The sequence below is a fragment of the Festucalex cinctus genome, chromosome 7 (genome assembly GCF_051991245.1).
Source record: "Festucalex cinctus isolate MCC-2025b chromosome 7, RoL_Fcin_1.0, whole genome shotgun sequence".
NCBI classification, from domain to species: domain Eukaryota; kingdom Metazoa; phylum Chordata; class Actinopteri; order Syngnathiformes; family Syngnathidae; genus Festucalex; species Festucalex cinctus.
Genome location: NC_135417.1, coordinates 17587541 through 17609701, shown reverse-complemented (window position 1 = coordinate 17609701; position 22161 = coordinate 17587541). Strand labels below are relative to the sequence as shown.

Genomic DNA, 22161 nt, shown 5'->3' with positions numbered 1-22161 from the left:
CACAAACCACATCCTCACTGTTCTTGAAGCTGAAATAGGTGAGCTCCACACCTGACTCTGTTTATGCCCGGCCATAAGGCCACCGTACAGTCAGAATGAGAGTGAGGGCTCTATTTTCAGGCCTAGCTGAAGTCTACCTCGGTGAGCCGTCTAAATCTGCATAAAAGCGGGTTAGACCCAGTATTGGTATTTTCACATTGAAAGTTCTAGACATGGCGGAAGGAGAAATAAATCAGTTTCAGCAAATCAGTTCAAGTCGGATGGGAAATCGAAGTGTGCAAAGAACATTTACAAAGAACTGCAAGCACGTTCAAGGACATATGATGTAAAGTTGGCGAGGGAGATCACAGATCTGTGATCTGAAGTGGGCACTTGGAGTCCGCCTTTTACCCCGATAGTTCGTGTCCACATGTGACAAAGACCCTCCAAGGGCAGCCATGGCCAAATGGTTAAGATTGTTACCTGCCATTGGGGAGGGGGGGGGACCCTGGTTTAAGACCATCCCCCACATGACTGGAGTGTGCTCAAGCCACCCTTGCTCCAGCGAGTCTCACTAACTGATAAGATTTACAGTAAATAGCTTTGTTACTTTTGTTGTCTACGATATCCTGTACATTACCCTGAATGACCGATTTCCTAAAACTGGCAAGTACTGGTATCAGGTTTCAGTATTGATCTGCAAATCATTAACGAGGATAAGTTTCAGGTCAGAGAACAGTGTGTTATGAAAATTTGGCTCATATTACTGTCACTCTTGTGCCCTCCATTTGTTGAGGTTACAAGTACACCAGAATAGTAGTGTCACCTCAACCTCTAATAGAGACAGCATGCAAAGCTCAAGTCACATGCTGCATTTAGAATACCCAACACAAGGCAGAGGCTTCATGAGATGAGAGAGAATGTAAACAAAAAGGTTCTGATTATTAATTGTCCACACGGAATATCAAATTCCATTCATGACAGTATCTTGAGCTTGGAAGGAATGTGTCATTTTTCTCTGCCCCCATAAAAACAAATAAATAAATAAATAAATAAATAATTTGGATCAGGGAATGAAGACATTAACGCCAATCACAAAAAATTAATAAAATGCAAAATATGTTCTGTTATAGAGGATCAGCTGTGCAGTTGTCAATGACGATATACTATATGCAAGGTTATGTCCGCACTTCAGAGCTAATAAAATTGAGTCCAACTGAAGACTCGTGCTCTCTTGCTTGAGCGCCCTGTGGTGGTCAATAACTGCAAAATAACCATTTCAGCCTTAAGTTCCGGACTGAAAAAGCCGATACCTGGTATTGGTACTCTCCCATCCCTAATATAATGTATTTGTATAATGTCAAATATTTCTTCATACAACATGTTTTCCTTCCGAATAATCATTAACCACAATTCGATTCCCAAAACCACAAAATATTGCCACTTCTACTATGTAGCATGACATCTTCGGCTGGCGTGCAGGCCACCGAAGGACCCGAATACAATCATGCATCCCCATCACATCTGGCACTGACACCATAACCCGGCCCACAGTTGAGACAGTGTGGCAAGTGCCTTTGCAACAGTGAACGAAGTCGGCCCAAAAAGCAGCACTCGCTACGTGCCTGAAATCTCACAAGACAGCGCCGCTCACGAGCTTAAATAATTTTCATACAACTTGTTTAGTGGTTTTCTTGGCTTGCAGTAGTAGTTAATAGGGATGTAACGATATCCAAACATCACGATATGATATTATGACGATATGAAGCTCCCGATATTGTGGGGAGGTTGGCGATATTTAAAAAAGGTCACAATATTGTAAAAAAAATTAGCTCATTCTAAACAAAAAGCACAATATTGTGCTTGCTTTTGTACATAACATCAATATTATGTTTTCTTATTATTGTTATGTTAATGAACACACACATTGAGTTCCTCCACATATTGACTTGCTTCGCAGGCATATTACGTTCCCTTCTGTAGATTTTAAACATAGAAGGGCCAAAACATTCCTAATGAAAATTCAATTGCACTTGAAAAAAAAACAACTAGCCAGCAGAGGGGGCTAGAACTGCACGAATAGAAATCAACCTGACTTTTTTTAACAGATGTGTTGCATTTAAATATTGTGGACCTGACAACGACGATATTGTGGCAGTTTAAATATCACGATATCACGGTATTGCCAGTATCGTTACATCCCAAGTAGTTAATGTATCAATTCCCTTTACCTATCACAAAAAAAAACAAATAAAAAAAAAAAAACAATCAAAAGTGCAGGAAATTTATTTTCGCTTTGAAAATGTATCCTGTCATGGTCTGAGCTTTTGGTTTGGTTTAGTTGGATTTTGTCATGTTTTCCTTGTGTCTCCCTTTGTCAATGTCTCATCAAGTTTGAACATGTCCATCTATCTGTGCTTGTCATCCTGATCCCTCGTGTCATCCAATCACTGCTTTCGTTCAGTCCTTGTCGGTTCATTGTCTATGTCCAGTCTTGACACGTCCTTGCGACTCTCATTTCTGTGTGTTCCTTTGTTACGTGGTATCTTGTTTTGGACTTTTGGATTTTCTGTTTTTTGATTACTGAACAACCTTGTTTGCCCTTTAGTTTTTGTGAACTAAATTATTCTTCGAGCGCCTCTGCCTCCTCGCCCTGCTTCCCTGCACTTGGGTCCGCCTTCCCTCAAAACGTGACAGTATCCTATATATAATAATGTCTACTAAAAGCAGCTCAATCAAATGAGATTAGGTCAAATGGAGTTCAATCAACATGCATCTAATTGACATGATACCCACTGCATAACCTTTGCTGTCAATACATGTCCTAATACTGCTTAGTAGGAACAATGTAAAGCGGGTAAACAAATAGCGAGAAAATCAGAAAAGCACGAGGATTTTAATTCTGTCTACTCAGTCATGTGCATGCTGAATGGAGCTGCACATTCTAGCCTGGTGCTATTGTTTGAATGTGACTGGGGATTTGCAAGATTAAGATCTGGGACAATAACTCCCTTGCGAACGTGATAGCTCAGAGTTGGTGCTGCTCAAGAGGATTGTCCTCTCCAAAATGCATCACATTAACCACCGTTGTGCTTATGAGAAAATCCATAAAATCCATCCTTGCTTGACACCAAACTTTTGCCGCAATACATAACTTCATTGGCTAGGGCAATGATAACTTCTCTTTTTAGGGTGTACTGTATTTGTATTTACGGGAAATTACATCTACACTAAATTCTATTTTAGTCTGTCTCCCATCTGACCATTTGGTGTATTCATAGCATATAGATAGCTTTATTTTGTCCATCTATCCTGTCTAAAGATTGTATTACACATATCGTCTGTTACTTCACAAGAGACTGTGATGTGCTTCAGCTTCAGCTGACTGGAAATGGCACTCTTCAACACACACCCACAGGGGAAACAGTCTCCGCTGGCTCAGTCCTAAATACTGTTCAAAATCAACAACCGCACACGCACACACACTCTGAAAGCCGTACGCTCACATCTCGTTTCCATTCATCCTCTGACTGAAAAGCTTGTTTTCAGCCATAGATAACCACTGGGTTGTTGGCAGTTCATTGTACGAATGATCACAAATTCATGTTGCATTCGATTTTTTTTTTTTTTTTTTTTAAACTGCTGACTGTTAAACATGAAAACGTCCTTTTTCTTCTCAAAATACAAGTAGGTGTAGCTTACGGTACGTTGGAATTTTCCACAGCAAAGTGCATTTAGACGTTTGCCACCGACAGTTTCATTCTTATCCTAATTCTTTTTCTCGCGTGTTTTAATCTTGGGGCTTCAATCACATCCAGCCAGGAGTGTGAAAATAGGGCGGAAATTGGAACGGTGTATCAGGGCCACAGGCACAGGTGGTGCCCGAGTTGTTTGTTGACTGTATAAAAAATACATGATGAACTATACGTTGATGTGAACGTTCAATAATAAGCTTTCTTTCATCAAATCAAAACTGAACCTACCAAAACCACCCTTCAAAAATGTTAGGTTAATTCCACCAAGTCTCATGAACAATAAAGTTGTATGTGTGCACGTGTAGCAAGAAGCAGCTAGCATTAGCCTCTGCTGCTGTTTGTGGTCACTTGTAGTCGATTCTATGCAAGGAAAACACAACTACTACAATGTAATGCGAGGCCGAATAAAGAGTGGGAGCAGTTAATACGATCAGTCACACATTATTTAATCATAACAGCACAAACAAAGTTTATGTATTTTTTTTTTCGCCACCTGTAGATGGGGACAGTGCCACACCCGCTTCCCGAATCACTCCCTGCACCATCATGAACCAGCATTGATTAGGCAGATCAATCATATATAGAACACGAGGGAGACATAAGTTGCTAATTAATGTAGACATTTTATAACAATCCGCAGCATACATGCAATGTTAATGGATAAAAAAAAATATTAGAATCAAGTTCAGAACAAACTCATGTTCAGTATTCACATACACTTAATACAAATCCACCAAAATTGCATTCACCTGCACCAAAATTTAGACCTACTTTTAGCTAGTCTAAAATCTAGTCTACTTTTGGTCACCAAATTGCTAGATGTGCCGGGTCGTGCACTAGAATATCTAAATTCACAAGCACGCCAAACTAGACTTGCCTTGGCATGAAGAAGTCTAGTTTCTGTCAGCAAACTGTCAGATGCGTTAGCTCCGTTTGCCTGAAATGCTGCGAGGCGTAACGCGGTCATCCAAATTCCCGAACACGGTAAACTAGCGTTGCCTAGAACAAAAATGAAGTTGTGCCTGTTTTTACCCCAATCATGGGGGTGTGTGGGTGCCTGTCAACGAATATAGGGCCTGTTTTATAATATTATATTTAAGGGGCAATGTTAATTAATTAAAATTAATTAATTGTAATTTAAAATGTAAAAAAAAAAAAAATTAAAAAAAACATTTTAAAAGGTCAAAAAGAAAAGTGAAACAGCAGATATTAAATTGAAAATTAATAATACCAGGATTTACAGAATGTGGAATACAGAAACAAGACATTTAAGTCATAGGAATAATATGCTTTTTCTCATATTCTGAGCCTAGCATTTTTTGAATAATATTGTGGCAGATGATTCTCTACACAACAGAAAACAGGGAGAAATAAGGACACATCTAGAGGCACTCTGCATTCTATATCACTGAAAGGAGAACAATTTGAGCAGCATTTTGTTTTGGCTCTGATCAGAAGGTCAACAGTGAGGACTCTGACAAATGCACTCAGAGATTGTTCTGGGGCAAAAAGACTGATTTAAAAAGGCAGTGAATAAAAATAGCCTTTTCTTCCTTTCTGCTCATCCAGACCCACCTTATACATCAGTATTTGACATGTGGGCGGTCAACTACTTCTACAACTACAACTAATCAAGATTTCATGTTATTTCTGGAGACTCCCCCCCTTCAATCAATGTTCAGGCCTCTGTCTGCATTGGAGTAGAAAAACATGTTTTTCTTGAACTTGTGCCACTGTTTACCATTGTGACCACTTTTATCGTCAGCATCTTATCACAGAAAATCCAACAGAAGAGGAAAACGTGCTTTAAAAAAAAAATTTCAGTTGCCCTAAACACAAAAGCAAACACAAAATCCAGTGCATTTCTTCTTAACTGGGCATCATCAGAGAGTCTTCGCTCAATAGCGGCAGCAGCCAGTTTGTAGTACTTTAACTGAAGGTCAGTTACTGTGGCATGTCTCTCATGTCTTTTTTTTCAGCAGCACAACATCTGAAAATCACCTGATCAGGAAAATAACTGACACAATGCGGACTACTGTATGATGGATCCACAAACAACAACCATTCAAACTACCATATTTTTCTCATAACTAAACTGTGAAAGGAAGTACAGTAAAAAGTTGAAAATTACCAATTTATTGTATGTAGAACAGAAGAAATACAACTGAAGAAACATTCCGTTGTTCGACGAACAACATCAATGCAGTGCCATAGTGTGATATTGAGCATCTGGATGATAATGCCAACTATTATTTTAATGCTTAACAGATGGGCCTCTCAGAGAAAATAGTGATAGCAGGCTTCCACATGAGGCTCATCTACACCATTAGACGCTGACCTTCATACCCATTCTGATAGAGCAGCAGGACCATCCATTAAAAGTGGAATTTGATGTTATTCACAAGTTTACTGCTTCTGTAAATCAATCAAAGTGATAAAAAAAAGTTTGGTAAATAATGTATGGTTATATCAAGGCTTTGTTGTTGTTGTTTTATTTTGCGACTGTATGTCCTAGAAAAGCTAGAAAAGTGTATAGCCTTACAGTACTTGATAGAAATACAATAGTTTAACCAGAAAAATACAGAACCCGCTTCAAAAATGCTTTGTTCCACCCAATACCTCCCACCTCTCTCAAACTGGGCAGAGTGGTATGCTTCCTGCCTTCCAATCATACACAGTCTTGCCTTAAAGAGACAGTGTGGATGATTCAGCACTATCTAGTGGTGAATTAATAGAATGCAACGATTTTGAAGCCCACAAAAAGTGCCTCAGAGAGTCCATACTTTGCCATCCGACCACCAATTACGACCAACTATTAGTTGGAGTATTGTTTGTCTCTGTGTGCCCTACGATTGGCTGGCAACCAGTCCAGGGTGTACCCCGCTTACTGCCCAAAGCCAGCTGAGATAGGCTCCAGCACCCCCAGCGACCCTTGTGAGGAATATGCGGTCAAGAAAATTGATGGATGGATGGATATTATTTGGAATGAGCGAACGAGTGGCCAGCCCGGTGAACAGGCACTAGAAGGAGCGGCGATCAAGCGTGGCTAGCAAAAACTAGCTAGAGCGGCTAACAAGAGCAGTTAGCAAGAACTAGCTGGAGTGGAGAAGGTAGCAAAACCTGGCGAGAGAAAGAGGAGGGAGGCAAGCTGTGGGAGCCCAAATCACGGGACACTGGGATGACCACCTGCAAGTCCGAACTTTGGAAAGTAGACGACGGTCCACCCATTGGGTTTGACATTAGCTGCAAGCACCACCAGAGGATAACAACTTTCACGATGTTCTTCTCCTTCGGGCATCCGCAGCAGAAAGATAGCGGTGAAACATGTCAGCCTCCTGTAAGGCGTGGAGCAACCTATGTAATATAATTAGCGGTTACTAGACCTTTGATTATATAAATAAAAATGTACATTGATGTGGTAGTACTTTTTTTTTTCATTAACTTGCTCATATGTCATTGAATTGCCCCTCGGGGACAAAGAAAGTGTTTTTCTTTTTGAATTGAATTGAACTACTGAAATTAAGAGCGGGTTTTAAAAGTGAATGAAACATTAGTTGACCATTATATATATATATATATATATATATATATATATATATATATATATATATATATATATATATATATATATATATATATATATATATATATATATATATATATGGAACATTTCTTAAAACTTCTACTACACAATGCCAACTTCAAATGCGTATTTATTTATTTATTTATTTATTTATTTATTTATTTATTTATTTATTTATTCATTTATTTATTCATTTATTTATTTATTTTTTAGTATTTAATGCTAGCTCACAGCGATTGGCTGGCAACCAATCCAGGGTGTACACTGCCTACTGCCTAAAGCCAGCTGAGATAGGCTCCAGCACCCCCCGTGACGCTTGTGAGGAATAAGCGGTCAAGAAGATGGATGGATGGATGGATGGATGGATGAATGTTAGCTTCCTGTTTGTTTGTTTGTTTGTTTGTTTGTTTTTTTGTTTGTTTATTTTTGGGGGGTTTTAGAAGTTATGTTTAACTAGGTGACATTTGTTCTGGTTAGGAAACGTTTCAGCTGGTCAGAGACAGCATCACTGTCCTCTGCTTGAACTGGAAGTGAGAGAAACAACAACAATTGCTACTGACAAGCTGAAAGACTTCATGGTCAATAACACTATAACTCCGACTAGGACACAGAGAGATGGAATTTTATATATTAGTACATGTTGCACATTTCGAAAGTTAAAACTAAGTCCAACGTCTACTTGTAGAGGTGCTGCTGTATTGAAAAGAGTTGTCCTCACCCAGAAATTAAAAGGCAACAATATGTTTATTTTATTAATTTTAAATTAATCCAGTGAGATCAGTGGGTTGGGGGAAAAATGAGCACTAAGCAACAAACTGGTGATCCTTTGAGAACCACACTAAAATTGTTTATTACATTATTACATCAATGTTGTAAAATTCTTACCCATTGTATTTGCAGGACTTTTCATTGCAAGTGCATCATTCATCCAATTTCTATCCCTATTGGGTCATGGGTGAGCTGGTCACCAGCCATTCGCAAGGCACATTTAAATTAACGATTGACACTCACATTGATGCTGCAAGCAAGAGTAGAAGGAGAAAACACACACAACCGCGAGGAGAAATCGCAAACTCCACACAGGTTCAAGATTCTAACCTCAACCTCAGAACTGTGAGGCATTTGTGATGACCACGTAACTACCATTACACACCAACTGCATATGTAATGTCATCCCATAAGAATATATTTGTCTGTTTCTGTTGTTGTAAACAACTCAACGCTGTCATTTTTACAACCCACACACTCAAAATGTAGTCACCAGCCACAACATTTGACCACTTACAGAATATAATGTTGCAAGGGCTGTATCAAATCTGCCTTAACAAAGGTAATGATGCTTACTTTTTAAATGACACTGTTCGAGAGCTACATATCTACTATTATTGTTGAAGTTTGAATTGCATTGAGTATGTATACTTTTGGTTCTGTCAGTTTCATTAGAGTTAAAACATGATGAATACATGTGAATTCTATAATTATATGAATGAAAATGTCCCTTCCAAAAGTAGCTTTGAGTTTTGCGCAGCAGGTGACTGATAAAAGCTTAATGTCATCTTATTTTCTGTTTTCTGACAATTCATTTATCCATTACTTATATTACTTCAAGCTCCTGATTAATTCAAAACAACAGAAACTGACATTCTTATTATGGTTCCTATGAATTTATTGCTGAGATAATTGCATTAACAGCTTTCTTCCCAAGGTCACTTCTCAAAGAGAAGCGGTTTAAGTCAAGTTTGAAAGGAAGGACGTCAGAGGAGCACTGAGCAGCAGGGTTTCAACTCAGCTTGATAGTCCTGCTGTAAAGAAGCTTTGTCAAGTGTGAGAAAATGTCATCACGCATCAGATGATGTCAATAGGGATGTGATATTAACATCACTTTTTTTGAGCTGCTGGCGTAAATCTAATAAATACTGCACATTCCATATGAAGCTGCAGGAACAGATCTGTCAACTAAGTGCAGCTGGTCGTAGATTAAGACATGCTCAAATGATGCTAAAATATTATTTATAGAGAATCCTGTCAGTCATGGGCCTATGCAATTGTCCTTACTTTTCCCCCTTATGGTGCCCTTAAGGTACCCCAGACAATTGTAACATTTCTATGTCTAATATCAAAACAACATACAAGTCAAATCCACAATTTAGACAAATTTGGCAATTTTCACATATTATCAACTCAGTCATCAACTGAAAGAAAAGCTATTTCACTCCCTAAATATGCACACAGTGGTATACTTGGGAGGAAAGGATTTTATCACATTTAACCTTGAATCTGCTTATGTGAAACATTCTAAATAGCAACAGGTGTCAGACTTCTCGGCATTGCTGTTCACCTAAACATAAGGTGCACTCCATTCTCTAATGTTAGTGTAATGATATTATTTGATACCTGCATCTCAAGTGACCGATTGAATGCATTTTTGAAGACCAATGGGAATTAAGGAGTTTTATTTTGCATCAAACCTATACAGTCCTATATCCATTTGTTCTTATTTCCACAAGCTTGAGATAGATCTTTACCCGCCTGAGACAGGAAAAAAAAAAAAAAAGCCTCCACATTGTGAACGACTCTGTGGTGTAACTTTGACTGTTTCTCACACGTGAAGGAATAGGCTATATTCTATGTAGAAAAGTGGTTACATGGGGCTGGGAGGTGACGGCACAATACAGCATTCAAACTTTTGAGGTAATACGAGAGTTAATATATGAAATGACTCACCGAATCTCAAGACATGTGGCATCCCATGAGAATATCCCACATATTGTAACAGCAGCAGAAGCAGCCTGCACCTCGACATCAACTGGGAGGTAATCTTCATGTTGCTTGTGCGCTGCACAGTATTGTTATTCCCTGAATCGGTATATTTCCCAGATATATGCTTTTCTCTTTCACTCTGGCAGGTTGGGCGACTGCTTCCTTACATCCATAAGGCAAAAAGAAAAAAAGAAAAAAAAATCACTGCCTGTCCGGCTCACTGCACCAAGAAGAAAATATAATAGTCCTTGGCCGAGGAAGGAAATGATGGTGATGATGATAATGGAGGAGATGGTGGGGGGCCTGAAGGGGCATCCATGTTAGGCTGGGCGCAGTTTGATGAAATCCATCTGGGAAGAGACACAAGAGGGGAGAGTTGAAGCGAGTCAAGCGGCGATGTGAGCTGCCGCTGCACTGCCGCACAGCATTTGAAGTGGAGCCATGAGAACGCATGTGAAGAAAGAACAGATCGGGTATGTTCCCCGCCTGCCGCTGACCACTCGACACACTCTTACCTGGACTGATCGTTTGCTCTTAAATTGCTTGGTTCGCCGATCGACTTGCCGCTTCAGTCAATGAATTAGACAAGATTGATGTTTGAACAGTAAAGCGGTCACTCAATGAACACTTTTATTTTTGCTCCTTTTGCTAATGCCTCGAAAATTATGGACAGGAGACACAAATACGGACACGGTCGGTGTATTATAGTGCATAAATCAATTCAAACAATTAGGAAAAGTTGCTCAAAATGTATGACTAAACGCTGACCTGAAAACTCGATTTTAGAATGAAATGCGAGAATGTCATTGCCGATCATGCTGCGTTTTGGGGAAGTTGGAAACTTCTCCATACGAAAGCCTCGGCGTTTTTTTTGTTTGTTTGTTTGTTTGTTTGTTTTTTGTGCGTGTACGTATTTAATATGTTTACTTTCAGGTGTTACGTTTGAAAATACTTTGCATAATGATATAATATAAATGAAAAGCAGTTTATGCACGTAATGCGAAAGCTGACATTAATACAAAAAAAAATCGTAGGGTATGTTTTTCATATTTAGCTTTTTAGCCTATATGTAAGTGCTGTGATTTTAGTATTGCGGAATTTTGTTTTTTCTTATGTAGAATTATTCAACTGGTACACAATAAGTTTTAATGAAGCCCAGGTATATCGTGGATAAAGTTGATAAACGTTAACTCGTGATTTAAATTCAGGACGTCCCTCAGATCATTCATAAAGCAGAGCACAATATTCTCTCATTGTCTCTCTACACAAAATGTGACAGCCTTTAAACAAGGACGACAAGAAAAGCTGTCCAAGTAAGGGTCAGCTACAGTGTAGGTCATCATTTCCTCCGTAGTTTTTTGGTGAGCTATGTGTGTGTGCTGCAGGTGTGCCAATTTGGTGCGAGCGGCTTTTAACATGCACACAAAATCGTTGGGCATATCGGCCTACACAAAAATGTTTGCAAGAGTCTGTACCTGTCTCAAATAATTTGAAATGCTCTCACTTCTATTTCTTGTCTCAAACAAGGTAAGCATACGTTCCTGAACATGTGTGGCGCCAGAACAAAGAAACAACGTAGCTTATACCCAAACATTGTACAATAGATGTTAGGTTTGCGGTATTTGACTTACCTCGGACAGCGAGGAGCGTGGGAGAGTCACCGCAAAAGCACAAAGAAGTTGCTTTGTTTCTCGGTGGGAGAGCAGAGCGGTTTCAGCACCAGTCGCCTCCGGAAAGCAGCGCTCGACCCGGCCGTGGGGAAGACACGCCCCCTGTCGGACGCTGGGACTTACTGCTGAAAGCACAACAGCTCACTGGACCGCTGCACATATCCGGCGGTCACGACAGACGGTCGGGCTCTTCAAGCAATATTATCACATGGATTGATCGGCTGTGTTGTTCGACGATGACATCTCTTGATTGCATTGTTGTCACATCGCAAACATGGCTCTTCAACAATAAATGACGTTTTGGTGCATCCATGAAGATGACAATGTTGGAATGCTGTTTTATTAATGTGGATTGGGTCAAATATTTGAATCATAGTTCCAAAGAACACCCAGAGCAAATAACCACAAATGTTATGATTATTATGATTATTATTATTATTATTAGTAGTAGTAGTAGTAGTAGTAGTAGTAGTAGTAGTAGTAGTAGTAGTAGTAGTAGTAGTATTTAAATTAAAGCAAGTAATATTAAGATATTAAGGTAAAATTACAGTGCGACTGCAAATTCAGATTAAACATTTTCGATTTTCCAGTAGTCCATATCTGCCTTTTCATATTACAATATCAATTGTTTGTCAAAAATACAGGAGTGCTATTAGGGTAAAAATAAATAAATAAATAAATAAAAAATTATTATTGCTGCGACACTTTGCCCCACTCAGTTGAGAAGGCTTGATCAAGTTCGCAGACAATACTCAAAGTGTAAATCCTCAGTCCTCCTCCAAGTAATCAACAAACGTTGTTGAACTTTGTTTGCCTTCTTCATTGTTGAAGAAGATGACCTATAAAGGACTTCTAATCCAAAAGGCTTCTTGAATTCAAATATTGGGTGTGGAATTCCCCTTTGTATGTCTCTAGTGTATGTGGAAATTAGGGGTGGTCACATAAGATTTGTTGTTGTTGCCAGGTGTGACTGTTGAATGACCGTTTTGCGTAATGGGGCCAAAGAGGCTGCCCTCCTCTGTTATGAAATGAGTTTATGTCACCTATAGGGTTCTCTTGCCTTGTCCACTGGAGAGGTCACTGCACTCCTCACTAAAATGTAGTGCATAAACAACATCGCTGATTTTGTCCTTGTGATGAACCAGCTATTGTCTCAGGTTGTTGCAGTGTTTGGAGTGCATCGGTAGGCTATATTATGTTTGTAGAAAATCCCTCTGAATTTCTCTGAAAAAGCAGCAAAGTAAGGTCCTTTTGTTCTCTGACCTTCACCACTCAACATGAAGACTTTAGTTTTAGCATATTCAGCCAATCAATTGAGAGAATTAAAAAAAAAGGACAACAAAGTAAGGCCATCAGGCAGCAATAACAACATCAAGCTATACAATTTAAAGGTGAAGGAGAACATCCCTACAGTGATGAAGGACTGATCTAAAGGCACATTCTGGAGCTGAAATGAAAGGGAGCTTTGATTCCCCCTGGTCTCTCTGATACCCTCCTGTGAGCTGCATGAAAAGTTGAATTGTGAGGTCGACAAATAAATAGTCAATGACATCTCTGTAATCTAGCAAGCCCTACTCTCTCAGTCATGGGGAATTAAAGCCACTGGAAGACACAACATATCGGTGCAGCTACATACAGTTGGGGTCATAACACAACACTTTTTTTTTTTTATTATCCATTCATCCATCCATCCATCCATTTTTTTGACCACTTACTCCTCAGAAGGGTCGCGGGGGGCGCTGGAGCCTATCCCAGCCGGCTTTGGGCAGTAGGCTAGGTACACCCTGGACTGGCTGCCTGCCAATTGCAGTTTCTTTGATTAAAAAACTGTATTTGCCATTGTATTATAGAACCTTACTTTTCTGTTGCAAATGATTATAGAACAGCTGACATAAAGTTTACTATAATGGAGAAAGGCAGCGCGATAGATTAGTGGTTGGCAAGTCTGCCTCAATTCTGAGCTTCAGGGATTCAAACCTCAGCTCTGACATCCGTGTGTGGAGTTTGCAAGTGTGAATGGTTGTGTGTCTTCATGTGCCTTGCAGTTGGCTAGCAACTTCCCACCCAAAGTCAGCTGCCACTCGCGATCTTGATGAGGTGAACTGGTCTAAATACCATTAAAAAAAATGATGATGATGATGATGATGATGATGATGATGATGATGATGATGATGACATTAGCAACAATAAGCGCCAAGTATAATTTCTTTAATGGGGCAGTTAAACCCAACTAAAAAAAAAAAAATCCAACTGTGCCTCTTAACAATGAACCTACAGACACATTGTTGGGTTTGCAAACATGAGAGCCCAAAATAATCTGCATTCAGTTGGATTTGGTGGGTTTTCTTCTTTTGGATTCATCCAACATTACAAACATGTAAAGTTAGGCCCAAAAGTGTTTGGACAGTGACACAATTTTCATGATTTGGTCTCTGCCTGTCACCACATTGGATTTAAACGGAAACAACTACAATGGAATTGAAGTGCAGACTTTAAGCTTTATTTCAAGAGGTTGAACAGAATTATATGACTAAGCATGTAGGACTTGTAGCTATTTTTATGCAAATGATCCTAATTTCAGGGGCTCAAAAGTAATTGGACACATAAACATATAACGTAAAGTAAAATGGTACTTTTCAATATTTTGTTGAGAATCCTTTGCAGACAACGACTCCCTGAAGTCTGGAACCCATAGACATCACCAAACGCTGGGTTTTCTCCTTTGTGATGCTTTGCTAGGCTTTTACTGCAGCTGTCTTCAGTTTTTCTTTGAACGTGTTTCTGCCTTAAATTTTGCCGTGAGAAAGTGAAACGCATGCTCGATTTGTCATATATTGAGTGATTAACTCGACCATTGAAGAATATTCCACTTATTTGCTTTAAAAAAAACTCCTGGGTATGTTTTGGATCATTGTCCATCTCCACTACGAAGCATCGTCCAGCTGCTCCTGTATTTTGCCATATCATGAAAAAACACAAGTGAGCAAGTGTCATTGAAAGCCATGCATGCCCACGCCATCACACTAACACCACCATGTTTACAGAAGATGTAGTGTGCTTTGGATCACGAGCTGTTCCAATTCTTCTCCAAACTTTCTTCTTCTCATCATTCTAGTACAGGTTGATCTTAGTCTTATCCGTCCAATGAATGCTGTTCCAGATCTGGACTGACTTCGTCAGGTGTTTTTTTTTGGAAAAGTCAATTCTGGCCTTTCTATTTTTGTGGCTGATTAATGGTTTGCACCTTGTGGTGAATCCTTTGTATTTACTCTCATGATGTCTTCTCTTTATGGTAGACTTACATAATGATACACCTACTTCTCGGAGAGTGTTCTTTACCATGGAAAGGATTCTGTGATCATCCACCACTGTTGTCTTCCATGGATGTGCAGGCCTTTTTGAGTTCACAAGCTCACCAGTGCATTTTGTTTTTCTCACAATGTACCAAACTGTTGATTTTTTCCACGTTTAACATTTCTGCTCTCTCTTTGATGGTTTTGTTCTTTTTTTTCAGCCTCAGGATGGGCTGTTTCACCCCTATTGAGAGTTCTTTTGACGTTAATGTTGTGTGTACTGTTCACAGCAACAGCTTCCAAATGCAAACGCCACACCTAGAATCAACTCCAGACCTTTTAAACTGCGTATTTGATGACAGGTTAAAAACTCATTCACTGCCTTTGACAAGTATACTTGTCAATTGTATTTTTTAGAGCGTGGCTAAATGGGGGCGAATCTGAGCATGCTCCACTGTAAATATCAAACTTGGAAACAACTTTACTGATGCCCAACCACCGGTAGATGACATCATTGCCCCATTTTATAGGAAATAAACACAGTTTCAGAGTCCATGGGAGAAATGGCTGTATTTTGGCAAACCTACATTTTTCTGCTGTCAATTATAAAAAGAACGGGACGGGGCAAAAAGTAGGGAGTCTATTCTGTTAGTTGGTAGATTCGGTTTATTTATAATTATTGAATGTAATATCACGTGAGTATTGACAATTTTAAAATTTTCTAAAATGACTGGCAGTGAATGAGTTAATGAGGGAAGTGCCCATCTTTTTATTTTTATTTTTTATTTTTTTTTTTTTTTTGGCAGCCTTCTGATTCAACTGTCCAATTACTTTTGGTCCCCTGAAAAAGAGACAGCTACATTTTAAAGAGCTGTAATTCCTAAACCCCAGCTCCAATTTGGATGTTAATACTCTCAAATTAAAGCAGAGAGTCTGCACTTTAATTCTATATTGATTATATGATTGTATCCTGAATATATTTTTGTCAACAGCTAAAATAACAATACTTGTGTCACTCTCCAAATACTTTTGGCCCAAACTGTTCTCAGTTCTCACCAACATTTTTTATACTGAGATCTACTACTTGGGTATGTTGATTCATGCGAAGGGCTACCAGTTTGATGCACACATCTGAAATAACTAATTTGCTCAAATTACCTTAAAGTATATTTATTATCAATACTTAATCTATTTGAAGAAACAAACTAGAGCAGAACTCATGGTCGGAAACAGAAGATTGGAAAACCAGTCACAAGAGGCAAACATAATGTGGCCAACTTCGTGGTCGGAGGTGGAGGGAGCTCACGGTATAGTGTGGCACTTTCATTGATGAATATCTGACTTGCATCATCAACATTTTAATTAGGAGGTGTAGCTGACTGTGGCTGTTGGTGATAATAATTGCATATAGTGAATATGCAGTGTTATGTTGCAATTTTGAAAGAAAAGTGAAGAAAACACTTCTAAGAGGAGTGAAACATGGGCGAATCCGTGTGGGCGTTTAAAAAACTTTCTGTTCTCACCACGCATTTGATTGATCACAGCTGCTAAAAGAGCCAACAGGTGTGTCAGTTTATTGAAGAATCCAAAAGAAAAATGCTATGGCCACATTTTTCTCTCCGGATGTGTGGGCGCTGCCAGGGATTTAGGCCCCTTAGAATCATCATCATTACAACCCCCAGCTACCCTCATAGAACAAACAGGTTGATTCTGTGGGCGCAGCACAGAAGTATGACGAGCCATGCATTCATCATGCATCTGGAAATTTACATCCATCCATCCATCCATTTTCTTGACCGCTTATTCCTCACAAGGGTCGCGGGGGCTGCTGGCGCCTATCTCAGCTGGCTCTGGGCAGTAGGCGGGGGACATCCTGGACTGGTTGCCAGCCAATCACAGGGCACACAGAGACGAACAACCATCCACACTCACACGCACACCTAGGGACAATTCGGGGCGCCCAATTAACCTGCCATGCATGTCTTTGGAATGTGGGAGGAGACCGGAGTACCCGGAGAAGACCCACGCGGGCACGGGGAGAACATGCAAACTCCACCCAGGAAGGTCCGAGCCTGGACTCGAACCGGAGACCTCAGAACTGGGAGGCGGACGTGCTAACCACTCGACTACCGTGCCGCCCTGGAAATTTACAGTGTTGTGCAAATGAGAGCAATACCTTCACTTATCAACTTCTGGCATTACATTTGATTTTTGCTCAGTAGCCCGTGATTGGTCTGTTGCTATGAACGCACACATAGGCTACACAGTACATCCACGTATGCTCCTGACTACCAGCAATTCAAATTTGTCCTCTGTAGTGGACCTTTTTAAACCTGAATATCTCCCACCCAATGCAAACAATTGAATTAACTCCTTTTGTGTTCTATAGGGGACATTCAGAACTTTCCAATGATACCAAATATGTGGGGTGGGGCTTTGCTACCTTTGATTGCATCATAAAAGAAAATGGCTTCCCTCAGTGCAAGCACTTTTTAGGGAAGAGGAAAAGTAAGTGTATAACACTTTATTGAACACATTTAGGCTTTAAATGTTGTTAGCATGTTTTCTCTAAGACTCTTAAGAACACCTTAAAGTAATGTTTGAATTATTTAACTGTATTTGAGCCTAGAATTTAAGTTTTAAAAAATGTCCTCTGTAGTGGACACATCATAGCTTAAAAATAAAATCTTTTTTTTTTTTCAAAAAATTTCTTTGTAGTATTCCAGTTACTTCACAAAGATTGGGGAATACCAAAATAAACATGATTGGACAATATTATTTTTTTTTCCTGGTAGTCAGGAGGATATGCTTAACTCATTTACTGCCAATGACAACTATAGACATAAAAAATCCAAGCAAAGAGCCAGTGTTAATTTTGAAAAAAATAAATAAATAAATAAAATTAAATTAAAATTTTAATTAAAAAAAAAAAGAAATTCAATTTAGTTTTAGTTATAGTCTTCTGACTAAATATAATTAAAGCCTTAGTCATAACTTAGTCACCTGATTGTATTGGAGTTTTAATCCAACTTTAGTCGACAAAAATAAGGAGCAATTTTAGTCGACCAAATTGACTTCTGGAGGTCGAGACCCAGTTTGTGGTCTCAGTAAGACCAAGACCGATCACTATGCACGAAATTGTTGTCATTGTTGTTATTAATAACAATGAGGATTAATAACTATGAATGAAAACAATGAATAACTAAAACAAAATTCAAATTTCTTGTCAAAATTTGCACTGGCTGTTTGCTTGGATTTTTGACGTCTATAGTCGTCATTGGCAGTGAATGAGTTAAAGTGTAGTGGTGACCGTGTACATAAAGTAAGGTTGGCATCATGTAGTTCAAAGAGAGGGATGCTTGGTCCATCCCTCTCTGATTGTCAATTAGTGCAATACACTGGAGAGTCAGTGTCAGAACAGATTCAGTGGCAGAAATGAGGAGAGGATAATCAAAGAAAGTATTGAGAGATCCACAACCATTTCCTTTGTACTCGCCCCGCTCATTGTGAGTGGGCTAATCAAATGAGTTTTGGAATACAATTAGCTGAACCTGACACGTTAGTATTATTATTACTGTTGTTGCTATATTGTCATTTGAATTTTATCAATATGTTCAGTCCTTCCTCGACCTTTTCTCTCCTTTGATTGGATACACTATCCTGACATAGGGTCCTTTTAGCTAAAATATTCTATTTAGGCCAGAATTTTTACCATATTCCAATCTTCACCAAATTTGCCCATACATATTACTGCATGAAGAGGTCAAAACGAATCTCACTCAGGACATTTTTGCTGGGTCATAATGTCATGATCCACTTTTATAGAAGTCAAACCAAGCAAATTATAATTTACTTTATTTGTAATCTAAAAAAAAAAAAAAAAAAAAAGCCTCTACAATGCCACCACCACTGCAAACCACATTTCATGAGAAAAGTCTGTTTCAAACACTATGAAGGAATTGAGAGGTAAAGTAAAATTAAACATATATTTAAAATATAATATTATTATAATATTAATACGACATCAGCATTTCACCTTTGAGGGCATGTCAATAAATCTCCTGAAGGCTAGAAAATATGATGTAAACACATGTCACAGAGATTACTAACTAAATTTTTATACAAGTAACTAGTAACTGTATACCATACCATTTTAAGTAACCTGCAAACCAGGTTAGCAATAGAATAAATTCTCTACATTAGGGTAAAGCTTCAGTCAGTTTCTGTTTTTAAAAAAATATATATATATTTTATTTTTTTTTACTTACAAGCTTCAGTAGCTTGTGGAGCCTTTGAGGAAGGAAACAGAAAAACTACGGGAGAATGACACTGAGTGGAACATATATATTGAAAAACAAACCTGACGGACATATTACAAGCCGAGCTGAGGAAAATAAATGATGATGACAAAAAGATGTATTATGCGTGAATGCTATTTTCCATCCATCATTTTCTATAGTGCTCGTTGTCATTATGAATCTAAATTCAAAGGCACTGAGGTAAACCAGAGTTTTCCTTTGTGGTCCAGGTCATATTACTTTGCCCATGGTAATGTCATCCACCGAATATTCATTTGAAATGAGGTTTGTGTTGGTTACAACAATATTAAGGATGACAAGACAAACATGAGAAATTCACATAGATAAGACTCAAACTGATGTATTGTTTTCTACAAGCTATGCCCTTCAGTGGTGTGTGTGGTTTGAGTGTGCATGTGCATGAGTGCGTGTGTGCACACACACTCATTAGACTCGCAATACTTTCTGGTTGCAGAATTTTCTTGCAGCAGTGCCTCTGGTTTAGTGGACACCACTCATGCATAGAACTTGTGGAGTTGGGGTGTGCACGGTGGAATGGCGGCTGGACAAGTGAGGGTGTTAGGGCGCCATCACACCACTCACCAAGAAGACATGAATAATTCAATAAAAATGAAGTAATAAACTAATGTATTTTTTGGGGGGGTAATATATATTGTATAGATAGATGGGTAGACAGACGATTGTGTGGGAATCCTTTCACATGATGAATGAAGTGTTTGTTGATGTTTTTAGCCCATGAAAGAGCAACTTTTTGAAAATCTATGTTAAAGCTAATTCCAAATCAACAGCAAGAATTTGAAGAAGAATCTCGGGTCTTTTTGTCCTTGGGACTCTGGAGGCAGTTGATGGGTACCACCAGGTCAAGTGGAATGCAGTTTTGTTGGTTGTTGAGGTAAAAACCCGGGCATGGGAGAAGCTTGGTCATGGATAAGGACTTTCAGACAGCTTTAAGGAAATTCTAGTCCATCATCCAGCGTCTCCAGAGCGGGAAGCAGGGCACCATCATAGTGGAGATGGTGTGCAGCTGACCTTGACTTGGGACGTTGAATGTCTGTGGGAAGAACAGAACACTTGGAAGACCTCCACAAACACTTCTTTATGAGGAAGCAGAGTCTGGGGACACTGAGTTGGGCTGTCCTATATCTTGAGGGCTCACTTGTACCTAATTCTGGAAGAAGCGCTACATGCACATGTCATCGCTAAGAATGTTTTTTTGTTTTGTTTTTTTAATTTGAACTATATGGTATAACTCCTAGTGCCACACAAAGCATCATCTGTATAATGTTGTTAGAACAGAACCATCAACAATGAAATGAAAGTAAAGCCCATTGGGGGAAAAATATTCACTGCGAAATGTAAACCTAACCTCTGTGAGTTATGACTCACAATACTGAGAGATGATGTAGTCAATAAAAGTTGTGAAGTTTTTTTTCTTGGAGAGGCACTACTTCATACATGGATCCGAGCATAAAACACACACTGATAAGTGATAACTGTGTTTTCAGCTGGAAAAACACAAGTTGTCAGTAAAAGTGGCAACGTAAGATGGCTTCTGCCACAAAGGGCCGAGTGAGAGTCCATTAGTAAATCTGTGGTTGTGTGGCTGCTATAAGGTTGGATTTGTGTAATTTTTTTTTCAAATATAGATAAATTCTTAATTAGTGTTTATAAAATTATAATTATTACTTAGAAAGATTACTGTAAAATGAACACACCTTCCTATTAAGAACATAGTACATTACATATTTGTAACATATTTGCAAATGGCTAAATAATTGGTGATTATGCTATCATTATCCTTAATTGCAGAAATTCTGTTTTGATTTCGTTTTTCATGAGCAGAAAAGTCAGTAGCGACTCGCATGACGCATAACATTTAAGTGTATGGGTAATGTAGTCTCGTCCGGTGTTTCTTCTATCTAGTTGATGTCATAAAAACTACCTCACCCACAATTCTTTGCGCGGTGGAACTTTTGTTGACATGTGCCTGCCTGCCTGCCGGGTCGACCACTTTTTGCTTCTCTGGCGGACCAGTGTTGAAGGTGTTTCGTAACATATGTGTCGATATATAAAAGTGTGACAGTTTTCAATATGATACGCTTCTCTTTTGTCATCACATATATGGTTTTAAATGCTAAACGCGTCTAATTGTAGCTTGTACAGACGAGGAAGTGACAGTCAGGATCTCGAGCTAACATTAGCCTGGGTCGAAGTTTATTTGGACTAGTAAAAAATACCTGAAAAATAGAGTCCGTACATTATTTCAGTGCAGCGTGAACGTTAAAGTGACCAGTGTCCATTTCCTCTCTTAGTTTTTGCCTCTAGCAGATATATTGTCGAGCAGCATTTGGGAGACGTTGTGGGAGTAGGATATGTCTCCTCCACGGCTGACAGGAGCTCTACGCTCCTTCTCTAATGTCACCAGGAATGAGAGCTTCGATGAAAAGATATGTGATCTCAAGGTAAGTTGACCATTGAAACCTATTCACTTTAAGCTTTTATAGTTCAATGAACGTAAGTATCATTTCATATACATATATGAACATTATAGAGGAACATCAACATTCACTAAAAGCATGCATAATTGTGTATAATTATTCTACATTTTGTGTGCTGAGTTGCTGACATTTTGAGAATCAACTGCTTAGTCTTCCACTCCGCTAACTCCCATTGTACTCCAACGCTCCCCATCACAAATGTCTGACACAAGATGATCATACTACGTGCCATTTGACAATTCTTTTTTAACAGTAAACATCCATCCATCCATCCATCTTCCGAACTACTTATTCCATTTTCTAA

The 22161-nt window shown here is 38.9% G+C and overlaps 2 protein-coding genes across 7 annotated transcripts in view; one reads left to right on the top strand and one right to left on the bottom strand.

Annotated features, from left to right (window-relative positions):
- LOC144021906 (glutamate receptor ionotropic, kainate 2) overlaps positions 1-11827 on the bottom strand; it is a 157927-nt gene extending 146100 nt beyond the window's left edge. For 3 of the 5 annotated variants that reach the window (XM_077526157.1, XM_077526160.1, XM_077526162.1), the window contains exons 1-2: positions 11709-11827; positions 10042-10427 (exon numbers count right to left, since the gene is read on the bottom strand). In XM_077526157.1, coding sequence (XP_077382283.1) covers positions 10042-10141 — 100 coding nt within the window. In that variant the 5' untranslated portion in view covers positions 10142-10427; positions 11709-11827. Of the gene's footprint in view, positions 1-10041; positions 10802-11708 lie in introns of those variants that run through there. The other 2 variants (XM_077526159.1, XM_077526158.1) reach the window with 2 other exon arrangements.
- A 9502-nt stretch (positions 11828-21329) lies between these two features.
- Positions 21330-22161, top strand: part of ascc3 (activating signal cointegrator 1 complex subunit 3) — a 51221-nt gene continuing 50389 nt past the window's right edge. For both annotated transcript variants that reach the window (XM_077527209.1, XM_077527208.1), the window contains exons 1-2: positions 21330-21401; positions 21672-21821. In XM_077527209.1, coding sequence (XP_077383335.1) covers positions 21732-21821 — 90 coding nt within the window. In that variant the 5' untranslated portion in view covers positions 21330-21401; positions 21672-21731. The remainder of the gene's footprint in view (positions 21402-21671; positions 21822-22161) is intronic.